The following is a 20,491-nucleotide window of genomic DNA, read 5'->3' as shown; positions in this document are numbered from 1 at the left end:
TAATTTTTTTAAATTAAACAATAGGTTTAGAGTGTATTTTTGTGGACTCAAATAACTTCACCCTAATAATACTAATCAACTATCATAACAACAATAATACCCTCAATTTACTAAATTAACCCTGAAAGAAAATAAAAATTAATGTATTAGGGTTAATTTAATAAATTAATATCTATTAAAATTAACAACATAATATCTTGGGATATTTTTCAAAATATGGGACTACACGAAAACTGAAAATATTGAAACTAAAACAATCATTTAATTTACCAAAAAGGAAAATAAAAACCTCACCCTTCAAATAATAGTTATAAAATAAACGAAACAAGAAAAAATATAAGTGTGTAACAAATAACAAGATGGTGCTAGATTTAGAAATTAAAGTAACTGTCATTGCTATAGCCATATATTGCTATCTAATTTTATTTTAATTTTTAATTTTCTATTTTAATTAATTAAATATATTAAATACTCGATATATTAATAGGCTTGAGATTAATTAAAAAAATTATTAATTTCATTAATATATCAATAAATTAATTAATATTAATATATCAATAATTTATTAATTCATAAGATAATATCACACTCATAATAGAAACTTTTACCAAATATAAAGATAGTATAATTAAAGAAAATAGTATGTTAAACTGCATGATACAATTTTGATTTGATCTTAACTAAGTGAATCAATCACTTAATAATCATTTTATTAGATTGCATAGCTAAATTAATTACGATTCCATTGTAAGTAGTAACCCATCAAAGAAGATTTTTTTTGAAGGCAATATATTAACCCTATATTTCTCTTATTTTTCTTAACATACCACAGAAAATACAACAATAACTTCTCATTTAAGCAATAATAACCGATAAAATGTGTAAACATTATGTCAGTACAACAAAGAAAATCAAACACATCATATATTTTATTTTCAAATTAGTTAATTATTAATTTATATATTAATTGGGTCTTGTGAAAAAATAATTTTTTTTAAAAAAATTATTATGTAACAAATCAAGAGAATTATTAATTTATCACCTTAGCCTAAGTCGGGACTAATAAAAATTATTATTTAATCAAGGTTGTCGCATTTATCAACATTTTACTGTAACACGGTTAATGTAACAGATATGGAGAAAAAATGAGATCCTCAATACGGAAAGATAAAATATCATTGTCCCAATCTTTGGAATAGTTTATTTTGATACAGGTTGTCAAAACCTGATGCCTGAAAAGCTAAATCCACCAGTTTTGGCTGCCAAATTAAGTTTCCTTAACAACCATCACGTAAGCACTAGCAGAACCATTGCAACTAGCGTGTACGTCATTATTATAAAAGATCTTCTACTGGAACTAATCTAGGGCTATACGCATTGACCTTGAATCGATACATGATTGGATTTACAGCAAATACAAATGCAATTGTGGTCAGAAATTTACTTGTAGAGATTTTCTATTTCCTCCTTGAACTGAGCAGCAACTCTGTCCCTCCTAATTTTCATGGTCGGGGTCATAAGACCACTATCAATCTGCAATCAAAGGGGGATTTAAGCTCAATGATGGAACAGCTTCAAACGGAAGTCCTGATGACACTGCTAAAGTGCTAAGCATAGAAAGTTTACCGTAAAAGGTTCATCTACAACATGAATCGGTCCGATCTGAAAAGAACACTTGGAAGTCCTGCATGAAAGACGATCACAGTGACAATACTGCATAAGGCTCATTGAATTTCTTGTTAAATGGACTCAAGTCAATCATCTGATTTTCCTAATTACAAAACATCTTTAAAGAATTTCTGTTATTAGTTTTGTATCCAGAAAGCATGCTGCATCAAATTTACAGCAAACGAATAACGAAATATCAAACAAATAACCACAAGAATACCGGATAAAGAGTTTTAACAAAGGTACTTACGCAAAGAAAACATATCTACAGGCACCTAAATTTCTTATCAAAATTAGCGAGGAATAATTCAGGCTGAGTGTTACCACTTCCGCAGTTCTCCATATAACAGGCTAATTGTCTTTTCTTTGCTGAGTTCGGAGGCATCAGCATGTACAATGGACAGCCTTTTTGCTGCCATTAGCACCTCTTCTTTATCTGGAACAATGATAGCTCCAGGGCGGCGTTGATCCTGCATTGCACAGATGCCAACCAACTAAACAAAACTATTGTGGATGACATGAATACGAAAGGAGTGTTTAAATAAAAATATACCTGCCCTATAACAACAATCTGCCGAATAAGACTGCTCCTCAAGGCAGCTTCTTCAAGTTCCAACGGTTCAACATTTTCACCTAATGTCTCAAACATATTTTTCATGAATCAAAGTAATTATATACAAGCAGAACACCTGAAAATTTCGAGAAAATTAACTGTTCTACCAGAAAAAGAACAGGATTGGGGTGGGGGTGAGCTAGAAACTGCAAGCAAGCTTGTAACAACTTTATAATGAACAAGCAACATGGAATATAAAGAGTGAATCAATCTGATTAAAGGGCAACGAGAGAAGTGAAAATTTATTTCCAGCCTAAGACAAACTGTTCACTTTTCCACTGAAAAGGAAATTTCACTAGTAGAACCTAAGTATAACAAATTCCTTAATCACCGGGAAAATATAAAAGAAGAAACAAAAACAATGTAGCAGTAATTACCGCACTAGCTATCTCTGGAGATAGAAAATGCCTATTAACTTCTCGACCAAAGTTTGATCACGGAGATTAAATTAAACAGCATTTAATGTTAAAAAAATTTACTTCAAAGTTACGCATAAAGAAAATTTAAAGTGATAAAATTCAAGCCAGGATAAATAGGCAATTGAGATCCATTTGTGGGAGTATATGTTTTAACCCTATTAATTGGTATTCTTTGATCTCAGTGATTTATTTGGCCAACAAGATGGATTATATAAAGATAGATGGTTGTTGATCCATACAAACCCAGAATAGATTTCTTAGTTAGGTACCCCTCCAAAAGAAATACATCAGACACACATACACAAAAGATCTATGCATTTTCATGTTTTATCATCTAAGGAAACATGAAGACCTCAGTACACCTGTTGAAAGAACTATAGTGTCCTTTGCGCGTCCTTCGAGAACCAGTACACCCCCACAACGTCGACTTCGCCCTCTTGAGTGGTGAGGAGCAATCCAGCCTATATCACCAGTATTTAGCCAGCCGTCCTCATCTAAGGCTTGCTTTGTAGCAGACGGATTCTAGTCCAACAATAACATAAATCGTCAAATTAGACATAATGATCAATGTAAGATAAACATTAGATGCTACACTAGTTTGTATTAGTGGTAAAACTGTGATAATATTTGAGTATCCTTTTACTCAAACTTATGGTCACGGATGAGTATTTTGTGCAGTACACCATGGGCAGTTAGACAACTCTCGCTCAAAATTGCTCAGTAAGCCTTGAGCTTCTTTGCTTGTGGGAAGAGAAAGAGAGGAAATATGACTAGAGTGCAATTAAGCCAAAGATAAGGGAGTATATTGTTCACAAGAGTGCGTGTGTACAAGTGAGTTGCCATACAATGCTTGAGTGTCTAGAGAATGCTTGGAATTGCTTGAATGAAATCCTAAGGGCCAAGCCTTGGAACATTCTAGAACCTTCTATTCCAGAGAATTCCCATGACTTAGAGAACCCTTATTTCTACTAAACTGTAGAGATTTCTATCTACAAAATGCTAGAGAGCTCTCATTGTACCACTATCTGGAGAGTTCCTAGATATTTACAAGTTAAAGAGAGTTCTAGATTAAAACATCCTAGAATCAAGACTTGCATGCTTGTCTAGTTAACCTCTTGGATCAAAATTGGGCGGTCCATAACATTATGCTTTCTTATCTACCCAAATCAGTGCCACTATGATAATCTAAACATTGTGGATATGGTAAAATACAAATTATAAGGAATGCACACACATACAGAGTGACCACCACATTCACTAATGCATACAAGACAAATGCATTAGACCAATGCAGAGAAATAGTCAGTTTCGAGGGAAGGGGAAATGGTTTTCATATCGATAATAGTAATGTAACAACCATGGGCCAATTTCCATATCTACTTCAAATGTATATTTCCAAAAGGTTTAAATGACTAGATAAAGGAAAAAAAAAATTTAAGCAAGTTTTGTACTAAAAAAAGGTGCAAAAGTAAACTTTTTCTATGACAAATTGATAATGCATCAGTTGTGAACTAAAAAGTTGTCAGTTTTATGAGAGACAGAAATACCTTGAAGTAACCTTGCATCACTTGTGACCCCCTAACTTTCACAATGCCTTTTGAGCCAGCTGGTAGCACTTCATTGGTTTCAGCATCAACAATTTTGATTTCAGTGTGTTTAATTGGATGGCCAACTGATCCAAGAACCTTCAATGGTTAAATCTGTGAAATTGTCATATGATGTACCCTCTATCCAGGACAGATAATTAAAGCCAGAATAATATTAGATAATGAAAACTGGATTTATCAAAAGCAGAAGAAATGCAAAGCGAAAAGGGCTCATCTCAAAAATGGTAGGCACTAGAGAAATAATTCATAATTAAAAAATAAATTTTCTTAATTGAATGAACTAAAACACATTTAGAGATGTGCAAATATTCAAGCTAAATATGTATAGTACACATTAGATAAAAAAGAAGTTAGTTCTAGTTTTAGCAAACTCGGGAGGATCTTCACTGGACTTAGTTGATCTTTGCAAGTAGAAAAGCTTCTAAGGAAGCTGATGAAGAATAATGTCCCTGGTAGCTTCAGAATCTACTTTCAATTTATATCTTGTTGCAAAAGTTCCGATAGCTGAATTATGAGAAATGTTTTATATTGCTGAAATGCAATCACATGCACCAATTGTATGTAAAAAAAATGGTTGAAACCTAAATACAAAGTAGACATGTCTTACATTACAGGTAGGGCGTCGAGCAGCAATAACAGGAGAGGACTCTGTTAAACCATACCCAACCTGCACTTTCACACCAATTGCCTGCATTTCCAGAAGAACACTATAAGAGTTCATTGAGTAGAAGTCTCTTCTTCAGTTAGCAAAGAATGAGAGTGTCTAACCTCATAAAACAGGTCAATATGCATAGGCAAACTACCTCCCCCACTGACACCAGCCTGCACCATGTCAGAGTCAATTGGAAACATCAACATCTACATATTTTCGTAGAAAACAAAATAAAAACAAATCAAGCTTCACCAGTTTAACAAAAAAAAGGGAGAGAATAATCACAAAAACATAGGTAATGAATCAAATGCACTGTCAGTTGAAAGCAGCTATGAAAAATTCCCCAGATTTCTGCCAACAATCCAGTTTGTTTGAAGCAAAGAAGTGTATTGGGATAAGTCGATTATTATGCAACTCCAAGAAAAGAGCATAGTGTAAAACACTTTCTGTAATATTACGTGCTAGCAACAAACACCTCATCAACTATTAGGAGAAATAGAACTGATAACTTCATCAATGAAAGATATTACCTTTGAAATTCCAATAGCAGATTGAATTTTTTTGTACACAAGCTTCTCAGCCAAAAGATGCAATGGCCACAAGATTGCACAAATGATTCTTGCCCACAACCAGTCAATCAGTGCAACAAGATATGAAGGTTCTTTCTGATTTCTGGTCAAGCAAAACCCCTGGAAACAGAACCAACATGAATTAAGGAAACAAATTGAAAATGTAAACCCCATGTTAGTTACAGATATTTTTATGAGTAATGCTGGGGAATCCCAACAAATAAGTGCCAACTTGAATCCCAACTAATGTCGCATTCAGTTAGTGAATGGTCGAATTTTAATAGATGTGTACTATAGAAATAGTGTTCTTAAGCATTCACAATATTAAAAATGAATTAAGCAGGAAGTGCAATGTCAGCACAAAGTTTGGGAGAAGCTGTGAACCACGGGTAAATTCAGTTTGGTGAAGCTATTTGATCTTCTTGATTATTGGATACAAAATAAGCATCTTTTGTGCAATTATCCTTCCAGAGAGGTTTACACGAACTGAAATGAAAATGGTAATAATTGCATGATATTCAGAGCCATTAGTTGGAAGGATTAAGCCAGAAACAATGCCTAGAGTCAAACCTCATAGATTCTCTTGAATGCGGTATATGCAAAACTGATCCTTATAAGTGCACGTGCAACAACTCTACGAGCAGCGGAGCTTGTGAAAATCTGTTTCTGAATCCCACTACAAAAGAAATAGAAAAGTCTTTAAGGAATGCCCAAAAGTCTTTAAGGAATGCCCAAAAGGCAAATAGAATAACCAATCTAAATTACGCCTGGTAGTAAAGTAACAAGCCAAGCAGGAAATCCAAATTTTGCGAAACATGTTTATCATTTTAAGTAACGGATTCAGAATTGCAACTTAAAATATCAGAAGAAAGGTGCATCACTAGGGAATTTGCCAACGTTTACCGGGACAGCAAAACCTAATAATTTGATTCACATTTTCTCACATACTGAATTTCAAATTCGAAATTTACCCACATGCATGACCTTTTAGTGGATTTAAAATCTTGAAAAACCCCCTCATCAACCATTTATTTCCTACGCATTGACATAGATTTGAGTCCACGTGAGAAGTCCAATAAAACTTGACCATGCATGTAAGAAGATTTAGTTGGGCTCTCCTAAGCATAAAGCTCAATGGTTTCTAAGCATTATGGACAAGTAAGATCCCAATGGCTCCCAGAGATTAGTACATAAGCTTTTTGGAATATGAATAAAATGATAGCAATTTCAGAAGTCTTTTGGTTAGCGACACGCTAACTTCACTTAGGTACAATGCTTTAGATATCTAGGAGAGATTGCTAGGAACTTTTCAAGTGTTTTCAAAATGCAAAAAACCCAAGGTGTATAAAATTAAAGTGTGATAATTACATCTATTGACAAAGTAAAGTAGAGAAGAAGCTGGAAAGAGAGAAGTCTGATTATGTAATGGAAGATACAGAATATATAGGCTAGAAACTAAATAAGAAAAAGAAAGAAGAAGTCATAGTAAAATCAAACCTACTACACCATATCAAATGACATATCAAATGACATCTCAAATTTCATATCATAGTTTCCAACAGTCCCCCTCAAACTGAAGCAGATAATCTCAATTCCCAGCTCAGAACAAAGATGAAGAAATATCCCTTTGTTCACAGCTATGTAAAAATATCTCCAACTTGATCCTTAGAACTGATATATCGCGTAATGACTTCATCCACCATGAAAATCTCTCAAATCAAATGGCAGTTATGAAATATTGGATTAACGGCAGAAAAGTTCTCTACTTGGTTATCCCAAAACATTCCAAATTTCTCATAATCCAAGAAGAAAAATGAAGTCATTGACAATGCCCACATATATCTATATTCCACACCAAGTCATTGTTTATATGTCTGCACAAGCTCAACCCTCAGACCAAGTAAGAGAGAACTTCCTAATTTCCTTGATTGAAGTTGATGTACACAGTGGAACATTGTTAAAATATCAATATCTCACAATAAATAATAAGCAGAAACTTCTTGATGCAGAATCAAGATGAAGATTTTTATAGATTTTTGGGGTGTTGCAATTATTAACTAATTCACTTTCCTTCAGTAGTCACTTAGTTGGATAGGTTTTATAACTCATAACACAAAGTTGACTTTAAATTCCTCTGTTGCAACCCCCCACCGCGCCCCCCCCCCCCCCCTTTTTTTCTTTTCTATCAGATTTTTATCCCCTTTCTTCTGGTTTGTCACTGGGTTCCTCTATTATCTCTCCCCTTTCTACCTGTGTTATCTTGTGGGACAAACGTCATACATCATTTCTTCTTCAAATGCTGATGGATAAACATACATGATACTTGTAAAAGAGGACATACCTGTACAGTGTCTCATATACTAAAGGAACAGAAATCATGTAATGTGGTTGGTACCGTTGTAAATCATCCTATCAATGAATTAAAAAAACAACAAAAAAAAGTCAATTAAGGCATATTGACATGGACAGGAGATAGCGTGAAATGACAAATGCAATAATATGCAAGCATATCCAGTAAAATAATCCTGTATAAAATGGTCTTTTTCGTTCTTTCATTATTCAAGATCACTGAAACAACTTCCAGCATAACATGAATGGTCAAAAAAACACAAAGTAAAGAAAAATACCTTCAAGTTTCTCACAGCTGTGTACATTAGCTCAATTCCACGAGAAAATATAAAATACCCACAAGCTCGCTCATATACATGCCAAGGTGGAAGCATGCTCAGAAATTTATCACCATTCTCAGCAGGTACGATATCATATAGGCTTCTTATCTGAAAGGTAGTCATCTTAGGAATTGGCATCCAAGTATTTAAATCAATTAAAACAAAACTAAATAGGGGAAGGTCCCTTCTAGAAAAGAATAAAGTTATAAAGATGACTTTGAACATTGAAAAGAAGCTTGACATGTAAGCCTATCCATGAAATAATCTTGTAATCTTGTTTAACATCTCCTTCAGATGCAAACACTACCAAATCACTAAAATGATAAGAGCAACTATTAAAAATCCACTACTAATTTCCAGCTATCATTCACTGATAAAACATTTAGCAAGTTTGATAAAGAAACCCCAATAGAAGGGAGATGGTGATGGTTAGCCTATGTTAAGGCAGGTATCCAGTTGATTCCTACTCTGAAATAAGCAAAAGAAAGATCTAGCCCTATAGAATCTTCAAGGAAATAGGGAAGCACAGTATAAAGTTTGAAATGCCAAAAGAATTGCCAATGATTTGATATTCAGTATATCATATTTGTATTCATACAATTGTTAAAAAGTTAAAGAAGTTCCCAAAAGCACAGGACTATAGACGGATGCTTCCAAGGAGGAAGGAATAATGCAGGCATTAAGGGAACCTTTGGTTGTTGGACGGAATTGGATTGGATCGTATATGATTGATTAAGATAGGATTGGATTGGACTGAATTAGATAATATTTAGTTTTATCCCATGTTTGATGTAATTTATGATTGACTATATTGTATAAATAATCATAGAATTAATTGGATATTTGAATAATAGTTGAATAACAAATTTAAATATGTATATTTGAAATCATATTATAATTTGATGTGAAAAAATAGATAAATAAATTATAATATTCGTAATATTACTTAAATTAATAGTGTTATTAGTTTAATATTTTCTATTTATTATGATAAATGTTAATTATATCTTTTGTAATATTTCTTGTTTATTTTATTAATTCAAAATATCTTTTAATAAATTTATTGCGCATGGATATTATATCAAAATTGATGAAGTACAATTGAGTTATAAAATCAATCCTAACTAAATCCAACACCCCTCATGGGATAAATTTTCTTATTTTATGAGATTATCATGTTGGCCAAGGATAAGCAATCTCAAGAGTCTTGAATGCACCAAACATGGGATAGGATTGAATTTGTTTAAATAGTCCAATCCCAAGCGTTTATCTTGAAACCAAATGCACCTTAAAAGAAAATAAGACCAAACTTTTATTACTAAATGAAGAATATTATGAATCAAGTTGGGCAGGATGGGGTTATCAAACAAAGAGTTAGCAAGTCAAGACTCTACATGCAAATACTATTGCAAGAATAACGAAATGTTCCATTTCCATCACTCTTGGACTACTCTCTGCTTAGAGAAGGCAAAGTGCAGGAATACAACAGCTGGCAAATGGCTTCTTGTTAAGGAGGAAGCACATTTCCCAAAGACAGTATGTGCCTAACCAACGAAGGATTTTTCATGATGGTTATTTACAGTTATTCAGATGGTACAAAAGGAGATCAGACTCCATTGAGCACCAGCACCAATTAAAGTTTGAAAAGAAACTGTCACCGACCCTAAAAAGCCAACCCCATCAGGCTGTGATCCATAAAATATTAGGACTTAAGAGTGAGAGGAAATTGATCCAAGTGATTTAAATCACCTGGCAGATACCTTTGGAAAATAATGGTGCGTTTACTTCCCAAAAATGAAAATGGACAGAAATCGAAATGAGCTGGAATAAAAATGGGATGGAATTGGGATAAGGAATGAGAATCAGAATAAGTTGTTTACTTGAGTTGTAGGAATTGGAATTAGAATCAACAGTATTCTCATTGATGTATTTACTTTTATCTTATAATTAGAATAAACTGTTACAAGTAACAACAATACCCTTAGTTAAGATTATGTATTTTTCACCTACAGAATAAATAACTAAACATTTTTAAAGAAAATATATGTAAGTTTATTATAACATTTGAGTGTAATATAACGATTTTTGAGTAAGCTACTTATTATTATTATTATTATTATTACATAATAATAATTATTATTATTACTACTACTATAGTAGTAGTATTATTATTACTATAATAATGATTATTATTATTATTAGTAGTGGTGTTGGTGCTGTGATTAATAATTATTATTAATATTTAATTTTGTTATTTATTATTACAATCCTCATTATTCTTTACTACTACTACTAATAGTAGTATGATTATTATTACTATTTTAATGATGATGACGATGACGATGACGATGACGATGACGATGACGATGACGATGACGATGACGATGATGATGATGATGATGATGATGATGATGATTATTATTATTATTATTATTATTAGTGGTGGTGTAATTAATAATCATTATTATTGCCATTAAAAATATTGTAATAGTAATTGCGATTATTATTTAATTTTGTTATAGGGACAAGATCAGAAATTTAGAAGTTAGGGGAGGGCAAAATGGTTAGTTCAAGGAATGGGAATCCCATTCCCGCTCCCAAATGCAAAATAAATAAGTAAACAATATAATCATTTTCAGTCCTCTATTATGATTCACCAATCCGAGAAGTAAATGCACAATAAATATACAGGGGCTAGCATAGCTTTTAGCAGTTTAATTAGCTGAATTATTGAACTTATCAATAAAATAAAAACCAGATCCTAGAAAGTAGTTATCTTAACTTAACAACTATGGCATAGGAGAAACTGTAAATAACCAATACACCTCCCCCAATTTCTCTCTTACACTTCTCTACCTATAAATTAACACTATGCTTTCTTTTTACTAGAAAAAGTGAAGGAAATAATATATGAAGCTATTTAGAAATTAATACTACTAGAAACATAAAGAGAGAAACAAAACACTTGAACCTGGTGTAACAGATTCTTATGCGTAAGCATAACGCCTTTTGGATTGCCAGTGGTTCCACTTGTATATACATACGTAGCAATATCATCAGAGCCGATGGTTTCATATTTGTAGTGTTTCCCTGCAATCACAGGAGTTAAAATAGGCAAAGAGAAAAGCATAGAAGACCACTATAACTGAATTGCATTACCATTGAATTAGTACTTGACTTCTATAGTGCTAAATTTAAAACATGTAAGGAAGGCCAGCTCAATGACAGTAAGACCCTAATAACCACCAGCAAATGACACACTACACACCTTCAACACTCCACCTCAAGTTGAAGCATACATGTTTATAATACCCACCTTGGACAAGGATACAAGCATATTCTTCTATTTTGCACAACGATATGCTTCAACTTCTTCATTAGTCAACCATTTTTCTTGCTCATGTTCTACTCACTTACAATAGAGAAAAATAATATCCTAACATGCATTAGAGACAATTAATTTTTTCACAAAGTAGAGATGAGCCAAGAGACGAAGAGATCAATCTGAATGCGAGAATTAAAAAAAAGACAGACGTCACAAATGGGTTTTTACACTTGACAGACACATACCCAGATGAGAGACAACAGTGAGGAAAACCATATTCACAGCAATTTCAGATTTGATATAGGGGCTTGAAGCAGTGAGAAACAGCTGAGAAATAGATATATGAGATGAGTAAACTAGATTAAGAAAAAACGAGAAAAAAGATAGCCTTTTTGAGAATTACAGCAAGATCTTAAGACTTGGCTAAGGAGATATTGTGCAGCATCAACTACGTATGAACAAGTCCCTGGGTCTTTAGGGTGTAACAGTATCACCCTAGATTGTAGGATGGCTGCCGGAGCAAAAAGTGTTTGACAATTAGGTTATTTTTATCTTTGATACACACATAAAAACACACAACACATATATGTACAGTTAGTCTTTGACGCGGATGTCCTCATTTTAACAAAATACGGAGCCATAAAACACCAAAAAAAAAAAAAAAATTCAATGCATTGTAGTTCCTTTTTTTGTCTTTTTTTCTTTTTTTTCAAGGGACATCCTCATCCGAGGATTATTCTATCTATATAAATATAGCTTCAGGAGTTGTGGACGTTTGTTCAGATCTGTTACTTCTAATCGTCTTTTTCTTCATTGTTTTGTGGCCACAAAGTTGTGGAACATGTCATGCAAAGAGGCTAACATTTTGTAGGTCATACCAGGTTCTTGTGACTCTATTTTATGAAGAATTCCTTTGCTTTTGGTAAAGGAAAAAAGGCCAAAACTTTTTGGAACTGTACTGTGGCAACTCTGTTTCAAGTAATATGGCAAGAAAGAAATCTTTGTATTTTTGAAAGGAAAAATGCAGATGACATTGAATAATGGCGAGATAGAGTCCGTCTTCTAGCTTCATTGTGGGCTTCAATTTCTAAGGAGTTCTATGATTCATCTTGTTGTTCATTCATTAAGCTGGAAGAGTGCTTTGAGATAGGTGTCTATGCTGGTCTAGTATTGCAGAGGGGTGATTGGTAGTAGTTCTCTTTTTATTGAATTAATTCCTTCTCTTCTTATTGAGTTACTTCCTTTTGTGCTCTTATTATTATTTTATTGATTTTTTTTCCATGTTTGGTTAAATAGTAATCTTTTTACCAATAATATCATGTACTAATAAACGAAACTTTATTTGACTAATCTAAAGTTGGTTGTGTGATGTTTAATGCAACGCTCTTTTGTTAGACCAATGAAAACTTATGTTAGGTGCAAATATAAAGGGGCAGGGGCAGTTTAGTAATTTTGTCTAGTGTTAAGAGTACTTAGGAATTTTGGGAGAGATTGACCTATCTCTCGAATTGTAGGTCGGGATTGTTCTTTCTTTAAATTCAATCAATAAAAATCAGCCCTAATTTAGACCTAAGTCCTATCATCTTTCATTTTATGTTTTTAATTAATTGGATACATAGAATGCTTAGAAATTACACTATAAAGCAAAAAAGAACCAACCTATCTAAGATTTGTTAAACTTGATCTTAATTATTATATCCATGAAATGATATAGATTGATTTCGAGTTATCGCTCTAATTTTGGAATTCATAAGTACCGAATTGCTAAGTTAGACACTAATGGATTCAAAAACCCAGTAACTTCAACTAGGGTTAAATTTTATGCTTAATTTGTTTTGCGCCTTTACTTTTGGTTATTCTAAAAAAAATACAATTCTATGTTGAACTAGGTTAGAATTATAATTTACTTAAATTAAGATTTGGATCAATTCTATCACTCTTTGTGTGTTCAATTTCATAGCTCTCTTTTCTAAATCCTAGTAAACTTGTGTACTTACGAGTACAATTAAAATTTGTACAACAAGAGCTTAGAGCTATACAACCTGCAATGCTTCCAAAAAAATAAAATTTAGAAGCTGTTTATAAAGCTCTGCAGGCTAGCTTTAGTTCCAAAAGGTTAAGGCTCAAAAGCACTAAAACTTAGATAAAATCTGATTGCAGCAATCTAAAATATATGAAGAAACTTGAAAGATTAAAAATCAAATCAAAATAATTCTGATGGGTAACAAACAGACAATAGAACAGAAAAACCAAGGCACCTACCAGAGAGAAAGCCAAGTCGCCAGATCTTCCAGAGTTTATCCATTAACCCACTAATAATAAGGTCCACTTTTGACAATTTCAACTACATACTAAAGTATAAGTTGCTATTTGCGTAGTTATTCCATCTCAATAGCAAGTTAAGATGTAGAATCCTGCCAAATGACTACCCTAGCTTTTGCAAAGTCATTCATCTTTTCCTAGAAGAATTAGCAACAGTAATATTTTTGAGTTAATCTAAATGGGCAAACATAAGCTCAAGAAATGCTACTAAAAATTTCTTATGCTTAATTTAAATATTCTAAAATAACTTATATTAAACAAAATCAACTCACTAGCATCATTAGAATCAGAAAAAGCTTTACGGCTCTCCCGACCCAAATCTATTATCTCATCGTAACTGAAAACAGGTATCTCCTCAACAATATCAGGAGCAACAGATGATTTCTTCCCCCAAAGTAGAATGATGAATCTCATAGCTGCCTTCGAACATAATGTTTCTGCAATCCGATTGAAAAATTCAGGATTTTCCACAGCAAGTGCAACACTGTCATCACGACAACATATAATTAGTACCTTCAGTAATTCAATGAAGAATGAATCTGCAGGAGTAGTCTTCAGGTACCAACTGTAATACTACCATGATACTCAAAAATGGTTGATCAAAACCAACAAAATCATTTTGTGCATCATGCATGTACATACATATAGGCCCTTAGAAACCTCTGAATTCAATTCCCTATAGGAATCAGCTACCTTTTAGACGTTGAGAGTATTATTACTTCAAAACACTGGCTTTGCAATGCTATTACATAAACAAAATGACACACCTGTAATGTTACAACTGTCAACACAAAATCTGAAACCTCTTATAAAAAACTCAAAAACTTTTAACACAAAAGATTAAAACCCAACTTAAAGCCCAACATAAAAGTTGAAAACCGAACTTCAAAACTCCAACATGAAACTTGAAATCTCAATTGTGTAGTACTGGATGCCCATTTTCATAAATGTAGGGATACTCTAAATGAATCAGTAATAATTAGAAAGTTCAGACTAGTGAAGTTATTCATAGACAATTTCTAGTTTTTCTCGTGAACATGATCATAACATAGGAGTTCCCGCCACAATTTTTTTTTTCTTTTTTTTTTGGGGAGGGGGAATTGAGATTTTTTTTACAAACAATTAAAACCCATCAATGCAATAATTCTGCTATTAAAAAAAAATGATATAGCTCTAAGCAGCTGTATCCGCTGTACAATGTAGGAACAGAGTGGAAAGTAATGTTTTCCTAAACCTTTCAGAGTGATTGTATATATGTAATAATTCTTCACTAGAGGACCTCGAGCCCCTCACCACATTGATTGCGCCGGTTGCCAACATTCCTAGGCAAAAATAAAAGATAAATGAGTTCAAATTACTGAAATTGAACTACAAATAAGGTCATGGTGGCCAAATATGAATAATTTTACATGGACACTAATTAATTATCAATGCAAAACTAATAAATGCTTTTTAAAGGTTAATGGATCTACTCTTCTTTCGTTGACTAGTCAGTAGAGGTGTTAAGACGCAACAGGTTCAGACCAGTCCCTCTAAATTCATATCCTTAGCCTAGCACATGCAAACATGGTAAATAAGTTCTAAGATGTATACAAGATTAGAATGATATTTGAGCTTGAATATGCATAACTATTGGACCAAAAGTTTTAGTACTTTATTGCCAATTTAAGCATATGTGCTGGGCCATTTGTGGTTGATTTTTGTATTTGAAAGCATTTACCATGCCATAAAACAGCCATAAAAGAATAAATAAAAAATAAAAAGAAGAAAAAGAAAAGAAGCAAAAGAGAGTGAGAGAAATTAAAAGTAGAAAAAATAATGGGCACATTTGGGTCTCTCTTTGCAAAATAGTTTAATGTCCTCCAAACTTTGTTTTCTAGACTTGAAAATTTGAAAATTATTTCGAAAGTTATAATCAGAATTTTACTGTTTAAATTTCAGCAACTACCTCACTTTGAAACAAGCCTTAGAAATGCATATGGAACATAGGATCACTCATTTATCTGTAAGAAGCATTAACCTAGAAATACCATCCTGCTGATGTGGTTAACTAGCCTCAAAAAAATTGTCAATACTCTCAATAATATCGTCCTCACAACTTCAGTTTGGTAACAAATGATGAATGAAAACCCGGGGAGTTTTTGCAATACTGGGTGGTTTTAGTTCTCTTTACTTATGCCGGATCACACATAGCGTAGGATGTTGCGAAAATGTTAAATAAGGGAGGACGACTCAGACAAGGATAACTTGACAGAAATAAGTATTATCCCTGAAATTTAGTTCTTGGATTCCAGAATCTTGATTCTGCATGAAGAACATTATGGAAGATGAAACATACCTTACAATTGCAATGAAAAATAACTTAAGACTTCAATCAAATTTTGTTAATGTGGGGAAACATAAATAAAATAAAAGAAAGGAAAATGAGATGCAAAGAAATTTGAAGCCTACCAACATGGATCATATGTTTAGCTCATTAAAACTCAGTTAAAAAATAAAAGTTAGAAGATTTAAGAGATTATATCATCACAATTATTGAGAAGGTCCAGAATTAAAAAAATAAAATATAAAAAAGAAGAAAAAAGAGAACTGGGGGCATTTCATCTTTAAACTCATAAGCAAGGTAGCATCTTGAAATAAACACAGATTCTTGAAAAAAAATTACATAAACTTTATTGCTGGAATGGAAAATCCACAACTTGAGGGTGTGCAGTCATTTCAAAGAGTGCAAGAGTTCCAAGACTAGCTGAGCTTCAGCATTCTAAACATACAAACCAATAGGAATGTTGTACTCTCACAAAAAGGCGTAAAAAGGAATTTGGAGAAATAAATATTTCGTAAAAAACTATAAGCACCGGCCTGATAAAATGAGATAGCATGGTGTAATGACAAGCTTGATATGCAAGCACACTGGAATAGAAAAATTGGGGTCTCCTTTTAGTCACCCCAACTAGTGGCAAGAAAAAAGGAAGAACTGAAAAGCCAGACTAAATACATGTCATCAAAAAGGAGGTTCTTTGCTCATTAAAAGGACAAGAATTTAAGCCTTTCGACTCAATTACACGCGAAGCATTCCGCAGAGATTTGAGAGAGAGACGGAGAGAGAGTTACAACCATTGGCGGGTTGGGACAGCAGAAATGGGTTTCTGTTTCCGGATATCCATCACTCCAGCACAACAATAGCAATACTTCACTTGTTTAACTTTAAAACATTATTACCTTTGGTTTCAACTAATTATTAAGGAAGATCTGCTGCATTTAGACAAGCAAAAAATACTAGCGGAAAACCATTTTCTATTATCACAACAAAAGAAAAAAAAATATTGTATAATAATGCAGGCAACTGTGCCATTCTAGACATATTTGCTGCTCATGATTTCAAATTTCTAAAATACACAACCAGAATTGCCATGGAGGATATAAGGGGTCTACTTCACCAATATGTATTAACAATTTTAAATTAATATGTCCCAAATCCCTAAGAGAAAAAAAAAAGCTATGCAAGGATACTAAATTGCTGCCTACCTTGATCTGCAACAAGCCATCGACACGAGTTATCAGAAAAGAGTGAAAGCTTCTCCTCTGGCTTTACCCCAATAACTCTTAGACCTTCAGCAAAGTCCAAAATTTCTTGCTCCAACTGCATTACAGAGAGGCATGTAGTTGAACGGAAAGCTAAAAGAAAGAATTTTCTCACAAAAATTGCACAAATTCAGAATCTAAATAATCCAGTCCAACATACAAATTTAATACTTTATCCCTCATAACTTAAAGAAGATTTCACAGCGAAAGATACAAAATTTTTCTCCTATCCAGATCACAAATGTATCACATCTTTGTAGGACCATTAACTTGCAATTCATGTAAGAGTCCATATAAATAGTTCACTTATTCTACAACCAAGCTTGAAAAGTCATCTTAAGTTCCAGCGGTGCCACCTACTAAACTAAAGTTTCACCTGACTTTCTCAACAACAGTAATAGAATGCTAGTATATAGAGCAAATATAAATTCTTCACACCATGAATCATGCTAAAATAGATAGGCTTTCCTCCCATCTTCAAAGAAAAGTAGAGGCCTTCCTCCCATGTACTCTTCAATAAAATTAACATCATATAAATTCTCTATGTTGCCGTAATCCATTTTGCCACCTCATTGAAAACTATACTGCTTGACAGTATTGCTAAGCCACACGACTTGACTAGTAAAACCTTGTTAAACTCCATCAACTTCCTCAATCCTCATCCCCCAGTATGGGCAAAAGAGAAACAGCCCTGCCAGCTAAGAAGACAGACACCTAAACACAGTTTCTTTCCCCTTACACAAAAGATCCCATCTAATCTTCTCTCACCTTTCAGAAACTTAAAAGTGAAGATTCTCAAGTCTCACAGTAAGTCAAAAAAAGACAACCCACAGAGATTTTTACCCAAGTCAATGATAAAGGAAAACGATGTGGCAAAAAGCAATTAATTTTACATAAAAGACACATGATAGCCAAACTAACCTGTTTATAAGTGAATTTCGAAGGCGGGTCATGGTATGGATCAATAACAGCGATACTATCAGCATATTTATCGGCAGTAGACCTCCAAATGTCAGGAACTGCTTTCCATTCATCAGAGTCCAAGCTACCATTACTTGACAATAATGACCTTTCTAGAAAAGGTGAGCACCTTCTAATCTGCTTGTGCTCTGTAGTCTGTAAAATAAATAAATAAATAAAGAAAATTCAAGTAAAGAGTTTTTTCCTTTTTAAGTTATAGCCTAATGGCAGCTCAATTCCCTTCTCGCCTATGTGAACGTGCTATGCTATCAGCATATTTATCGGCAGTAGACCTCCAAATGTCAGGAACTGCTTTCCATTCATCAGAGTCCAAGCTACCATTACTTGACAATAATGACCTTTCTAGAAAAGGTGAGCACCTTCTAATCTGCTTGTGCTCTGTAGTCTGTAAAATAAATAAATAAATAAAGAAAATTCAAGTAAAGAGTTTTTTCCTTTTTAAGTTATAGCCTAATGGCAGCTCAATTCCCTTCTCGCCTATGTGAACGTGCTATGCTATCAGCATATTTATCGGCAGTAGACCTCCAAATGTCAGGAACTGCTTTCCATTCATCAGAGTCCAAGCTACCATTACTTGACAATAATGACCTTTCTAGAAAAGGTGAGCACCTTCTAATCTGCTTGTGCTCTGTAGTCTGTAAAATAAATAAATAAATAAAGAAAATTCAAGTAAAGAGTTTTTTCCTTTTTAAGTTATAGCCTAATGGCAGCTCAATTCCCTTCTCGCCTATGTGAACGTGCTATGCTATCAGCATATTTATCGGCAGTAGACCTCCAAATGTCAGGAACTGCTTTCCATTCATCAGAGTCCAAGCTACCATTACTTGACAATAATGACCTTTCTAGAAAAGGTGAGCACCTTCTAATCTGCTTGTGCTCTGTAGTCTGTAAAATAAATAAATAAAGAAAGAAAATTCAAGTAAAGAGTTTTTTCCTTTTTAAGTTATAGCCTAATGGCAGCTCAATTCCCTTCTCGCCTATGTGAACGTGCTCGAACCCTAGACTTATTATTTCCTTAATCAACTGAACTAACTGGCACCCCATTCAAGCAAGAATGCCTTAATTGTTAATAGTCTGAATTTTACTTGGCTATCAAGTCGGTAATTTGTAAAATAGTACACGAGAATCACTAGAAAGAGTCTCAAATCTTACATAAACATGAAAGTTCGAAAATTGAGGAAAAAAATTATATACATCAAACAGTATTTATTAGAATTAGTTTTAACTTAACGAAATCCCACAGCATCAACATCAGCTAACACATACGCAGTAACTTGCCAATACAGTAAGTAATTAGAATTACCTTGGATTCACAGAAAACACGAAACCGGTGATTCCGACGAGAAATTCGAATTCTGGTGGCCACAGCATCAACACAATTTCTGGTGAAGACTCTGAAGCCATGACGATGATAATCCAAAGAACTCAAGATCAGACTTGATGAAGAAGCTAACGAAACACACGCCATTTAATTTTCACAGAGACTATGCCCGTGTCTGTTATGAATGACTACGAAGAAACCAATTCTCAAAATACAGAGACGACATGACAAAAATGTTTTTAATTTTAGGAAGTGGAAATCAAAAACCGACAAAGCGCTGACGATGTTCCCGAGATACTGTTTACCTACCAGCAATGAGTATGAGAATTTTAGAATCGAAAAGAAAGAAGCTATTACTTACAAAATTATCCGAATCAAAATAGTATTGGACCCACAAATTTAACAATCATTACTAGGTTCTGATTCCCACTTGAGAATTAGAATTTCATTTTGGAAAAATAACTTTTTATCGCATCTAAATTTCTTAATATTTATTTTATCATATTTAAATAATAATTAAAAATTAATAATAATGAAATTAATAATTATTATTATTATTATAAATTTTAATTACAATACTATTTTCATAAATAATAATAATATAATAAAATAACAAAATTAATAAATTATAATATAAAAATAAGTTAAAATAAAATAAATATTATTTAAAAATTATAATAATAACAAAAAAAGACAAGTAAAGTAAAAATGGAAAAAAAATTAATTATAAATATTTTAAAAAATAAAATAAAATGAATGTTAA

General features: G+C 33.0%; 1 protein-coding gene across 5 annotated transcripts; it reads right to left on the bottom strand.

The window, feature by feature from the left end:
* Nucleotides 1-1,158: 1,158 nt before the first annotated feature.
* Nucleotides 1,159-20,082, bottom strand: LOC102613044 (probable acyl-activating enzyme 16, chloroplastic). 5 transcript variants are annotated; one of them, XM_025093128.2, is made up of 18 exons: nt 19,711-20,081; nt 18,348-18,542; nt 17,370-17,484; nt 15,079-15,166; nt 14,117-14,328; nt 11,169-11,287; nt 8,156-8,305; nt 7,870-7,937; nt 6,099-6,204; nt 5,490-5,648; nt 5,076-5,165; nt 4,915-4,995; nt 4,248-4,385; nt 3,063-3,222; nt 2,222-2,301; nt 1,993-2,138; nt 1,627-1,684; nt 1,159-1,533 (listed from the first exon to the last, which is right to left on the bottom strand). In XM_025093128.2, exons 1-18 carry the CDS (start codon nt 19,873-19,875, stop codon nt 1,441-1,443), a joined length of 2,223 nt encoding a protein of 740 aa, XP_024948896.2. In that variant the 5' UTR covers nt 19,876-20,081; the 3' UTR covers nt 1,159-1,440. The 5 variants fall into 5 exon arrangements, 3 of the variants coding, with proteins under 3 accessions (XP_024948896.2, XP_006492527.2, XP_052289263.1); XM_006492464.4 differs by having other exon boundaries at nt 5,076-5,129; nt 19,711-20,079; XR_008051639.1 differs by having other exon boundaries at nt 1,450-1,533; nt 1,919-2,138; nt 19,711-20,082.
* Between the last annotated feature and the right edge of the window lie 409 nt (nt 20,083-20,491).

Source organism: Citrus sinensis, chromosome 9, assembly GCF_022201045.2.
Source record: "Citrus sinensis cultivar Valencia sweet orange chromosome 9, DVS_A1.0, whole genome shotgun sequence".
Taxonomy (NCBI): Eukaryota; Viridiplantae; Streptophyta; class Magnoliopsida; order Sapindales; family Rutaceae; genus Citrus; species Citrus sinensis.
The sequence above is the reverse complement of the archived record's forward strand: the minus strand, read 5'-3'. Positions and strand labels throughout refer to the sequence as shown.

Coding starts and splice junctions, on each gene's coding strand:
- LOC102613044 (XM_025093128.2), bottom strand. CDS start 19,875: ATGGCGTGTGTTTCGTTAGCTTCTTCATCAAGTCTGATCTTGAGTTCT. Junction 8,306..11,168: donor ATAAGAATCTGTTACACCAG/GTTCAAGTGTTT, acceptor ACTACCTTTCAG/ATAAGAAGCCTATATGATAT. Junction 2,302..3,062: donor CACTATAGTTCTTTCAACAG/GTGTACTGAGGT, acceptor TTGAGACATTAG/GTGAAAATGTTGAACCGTTG.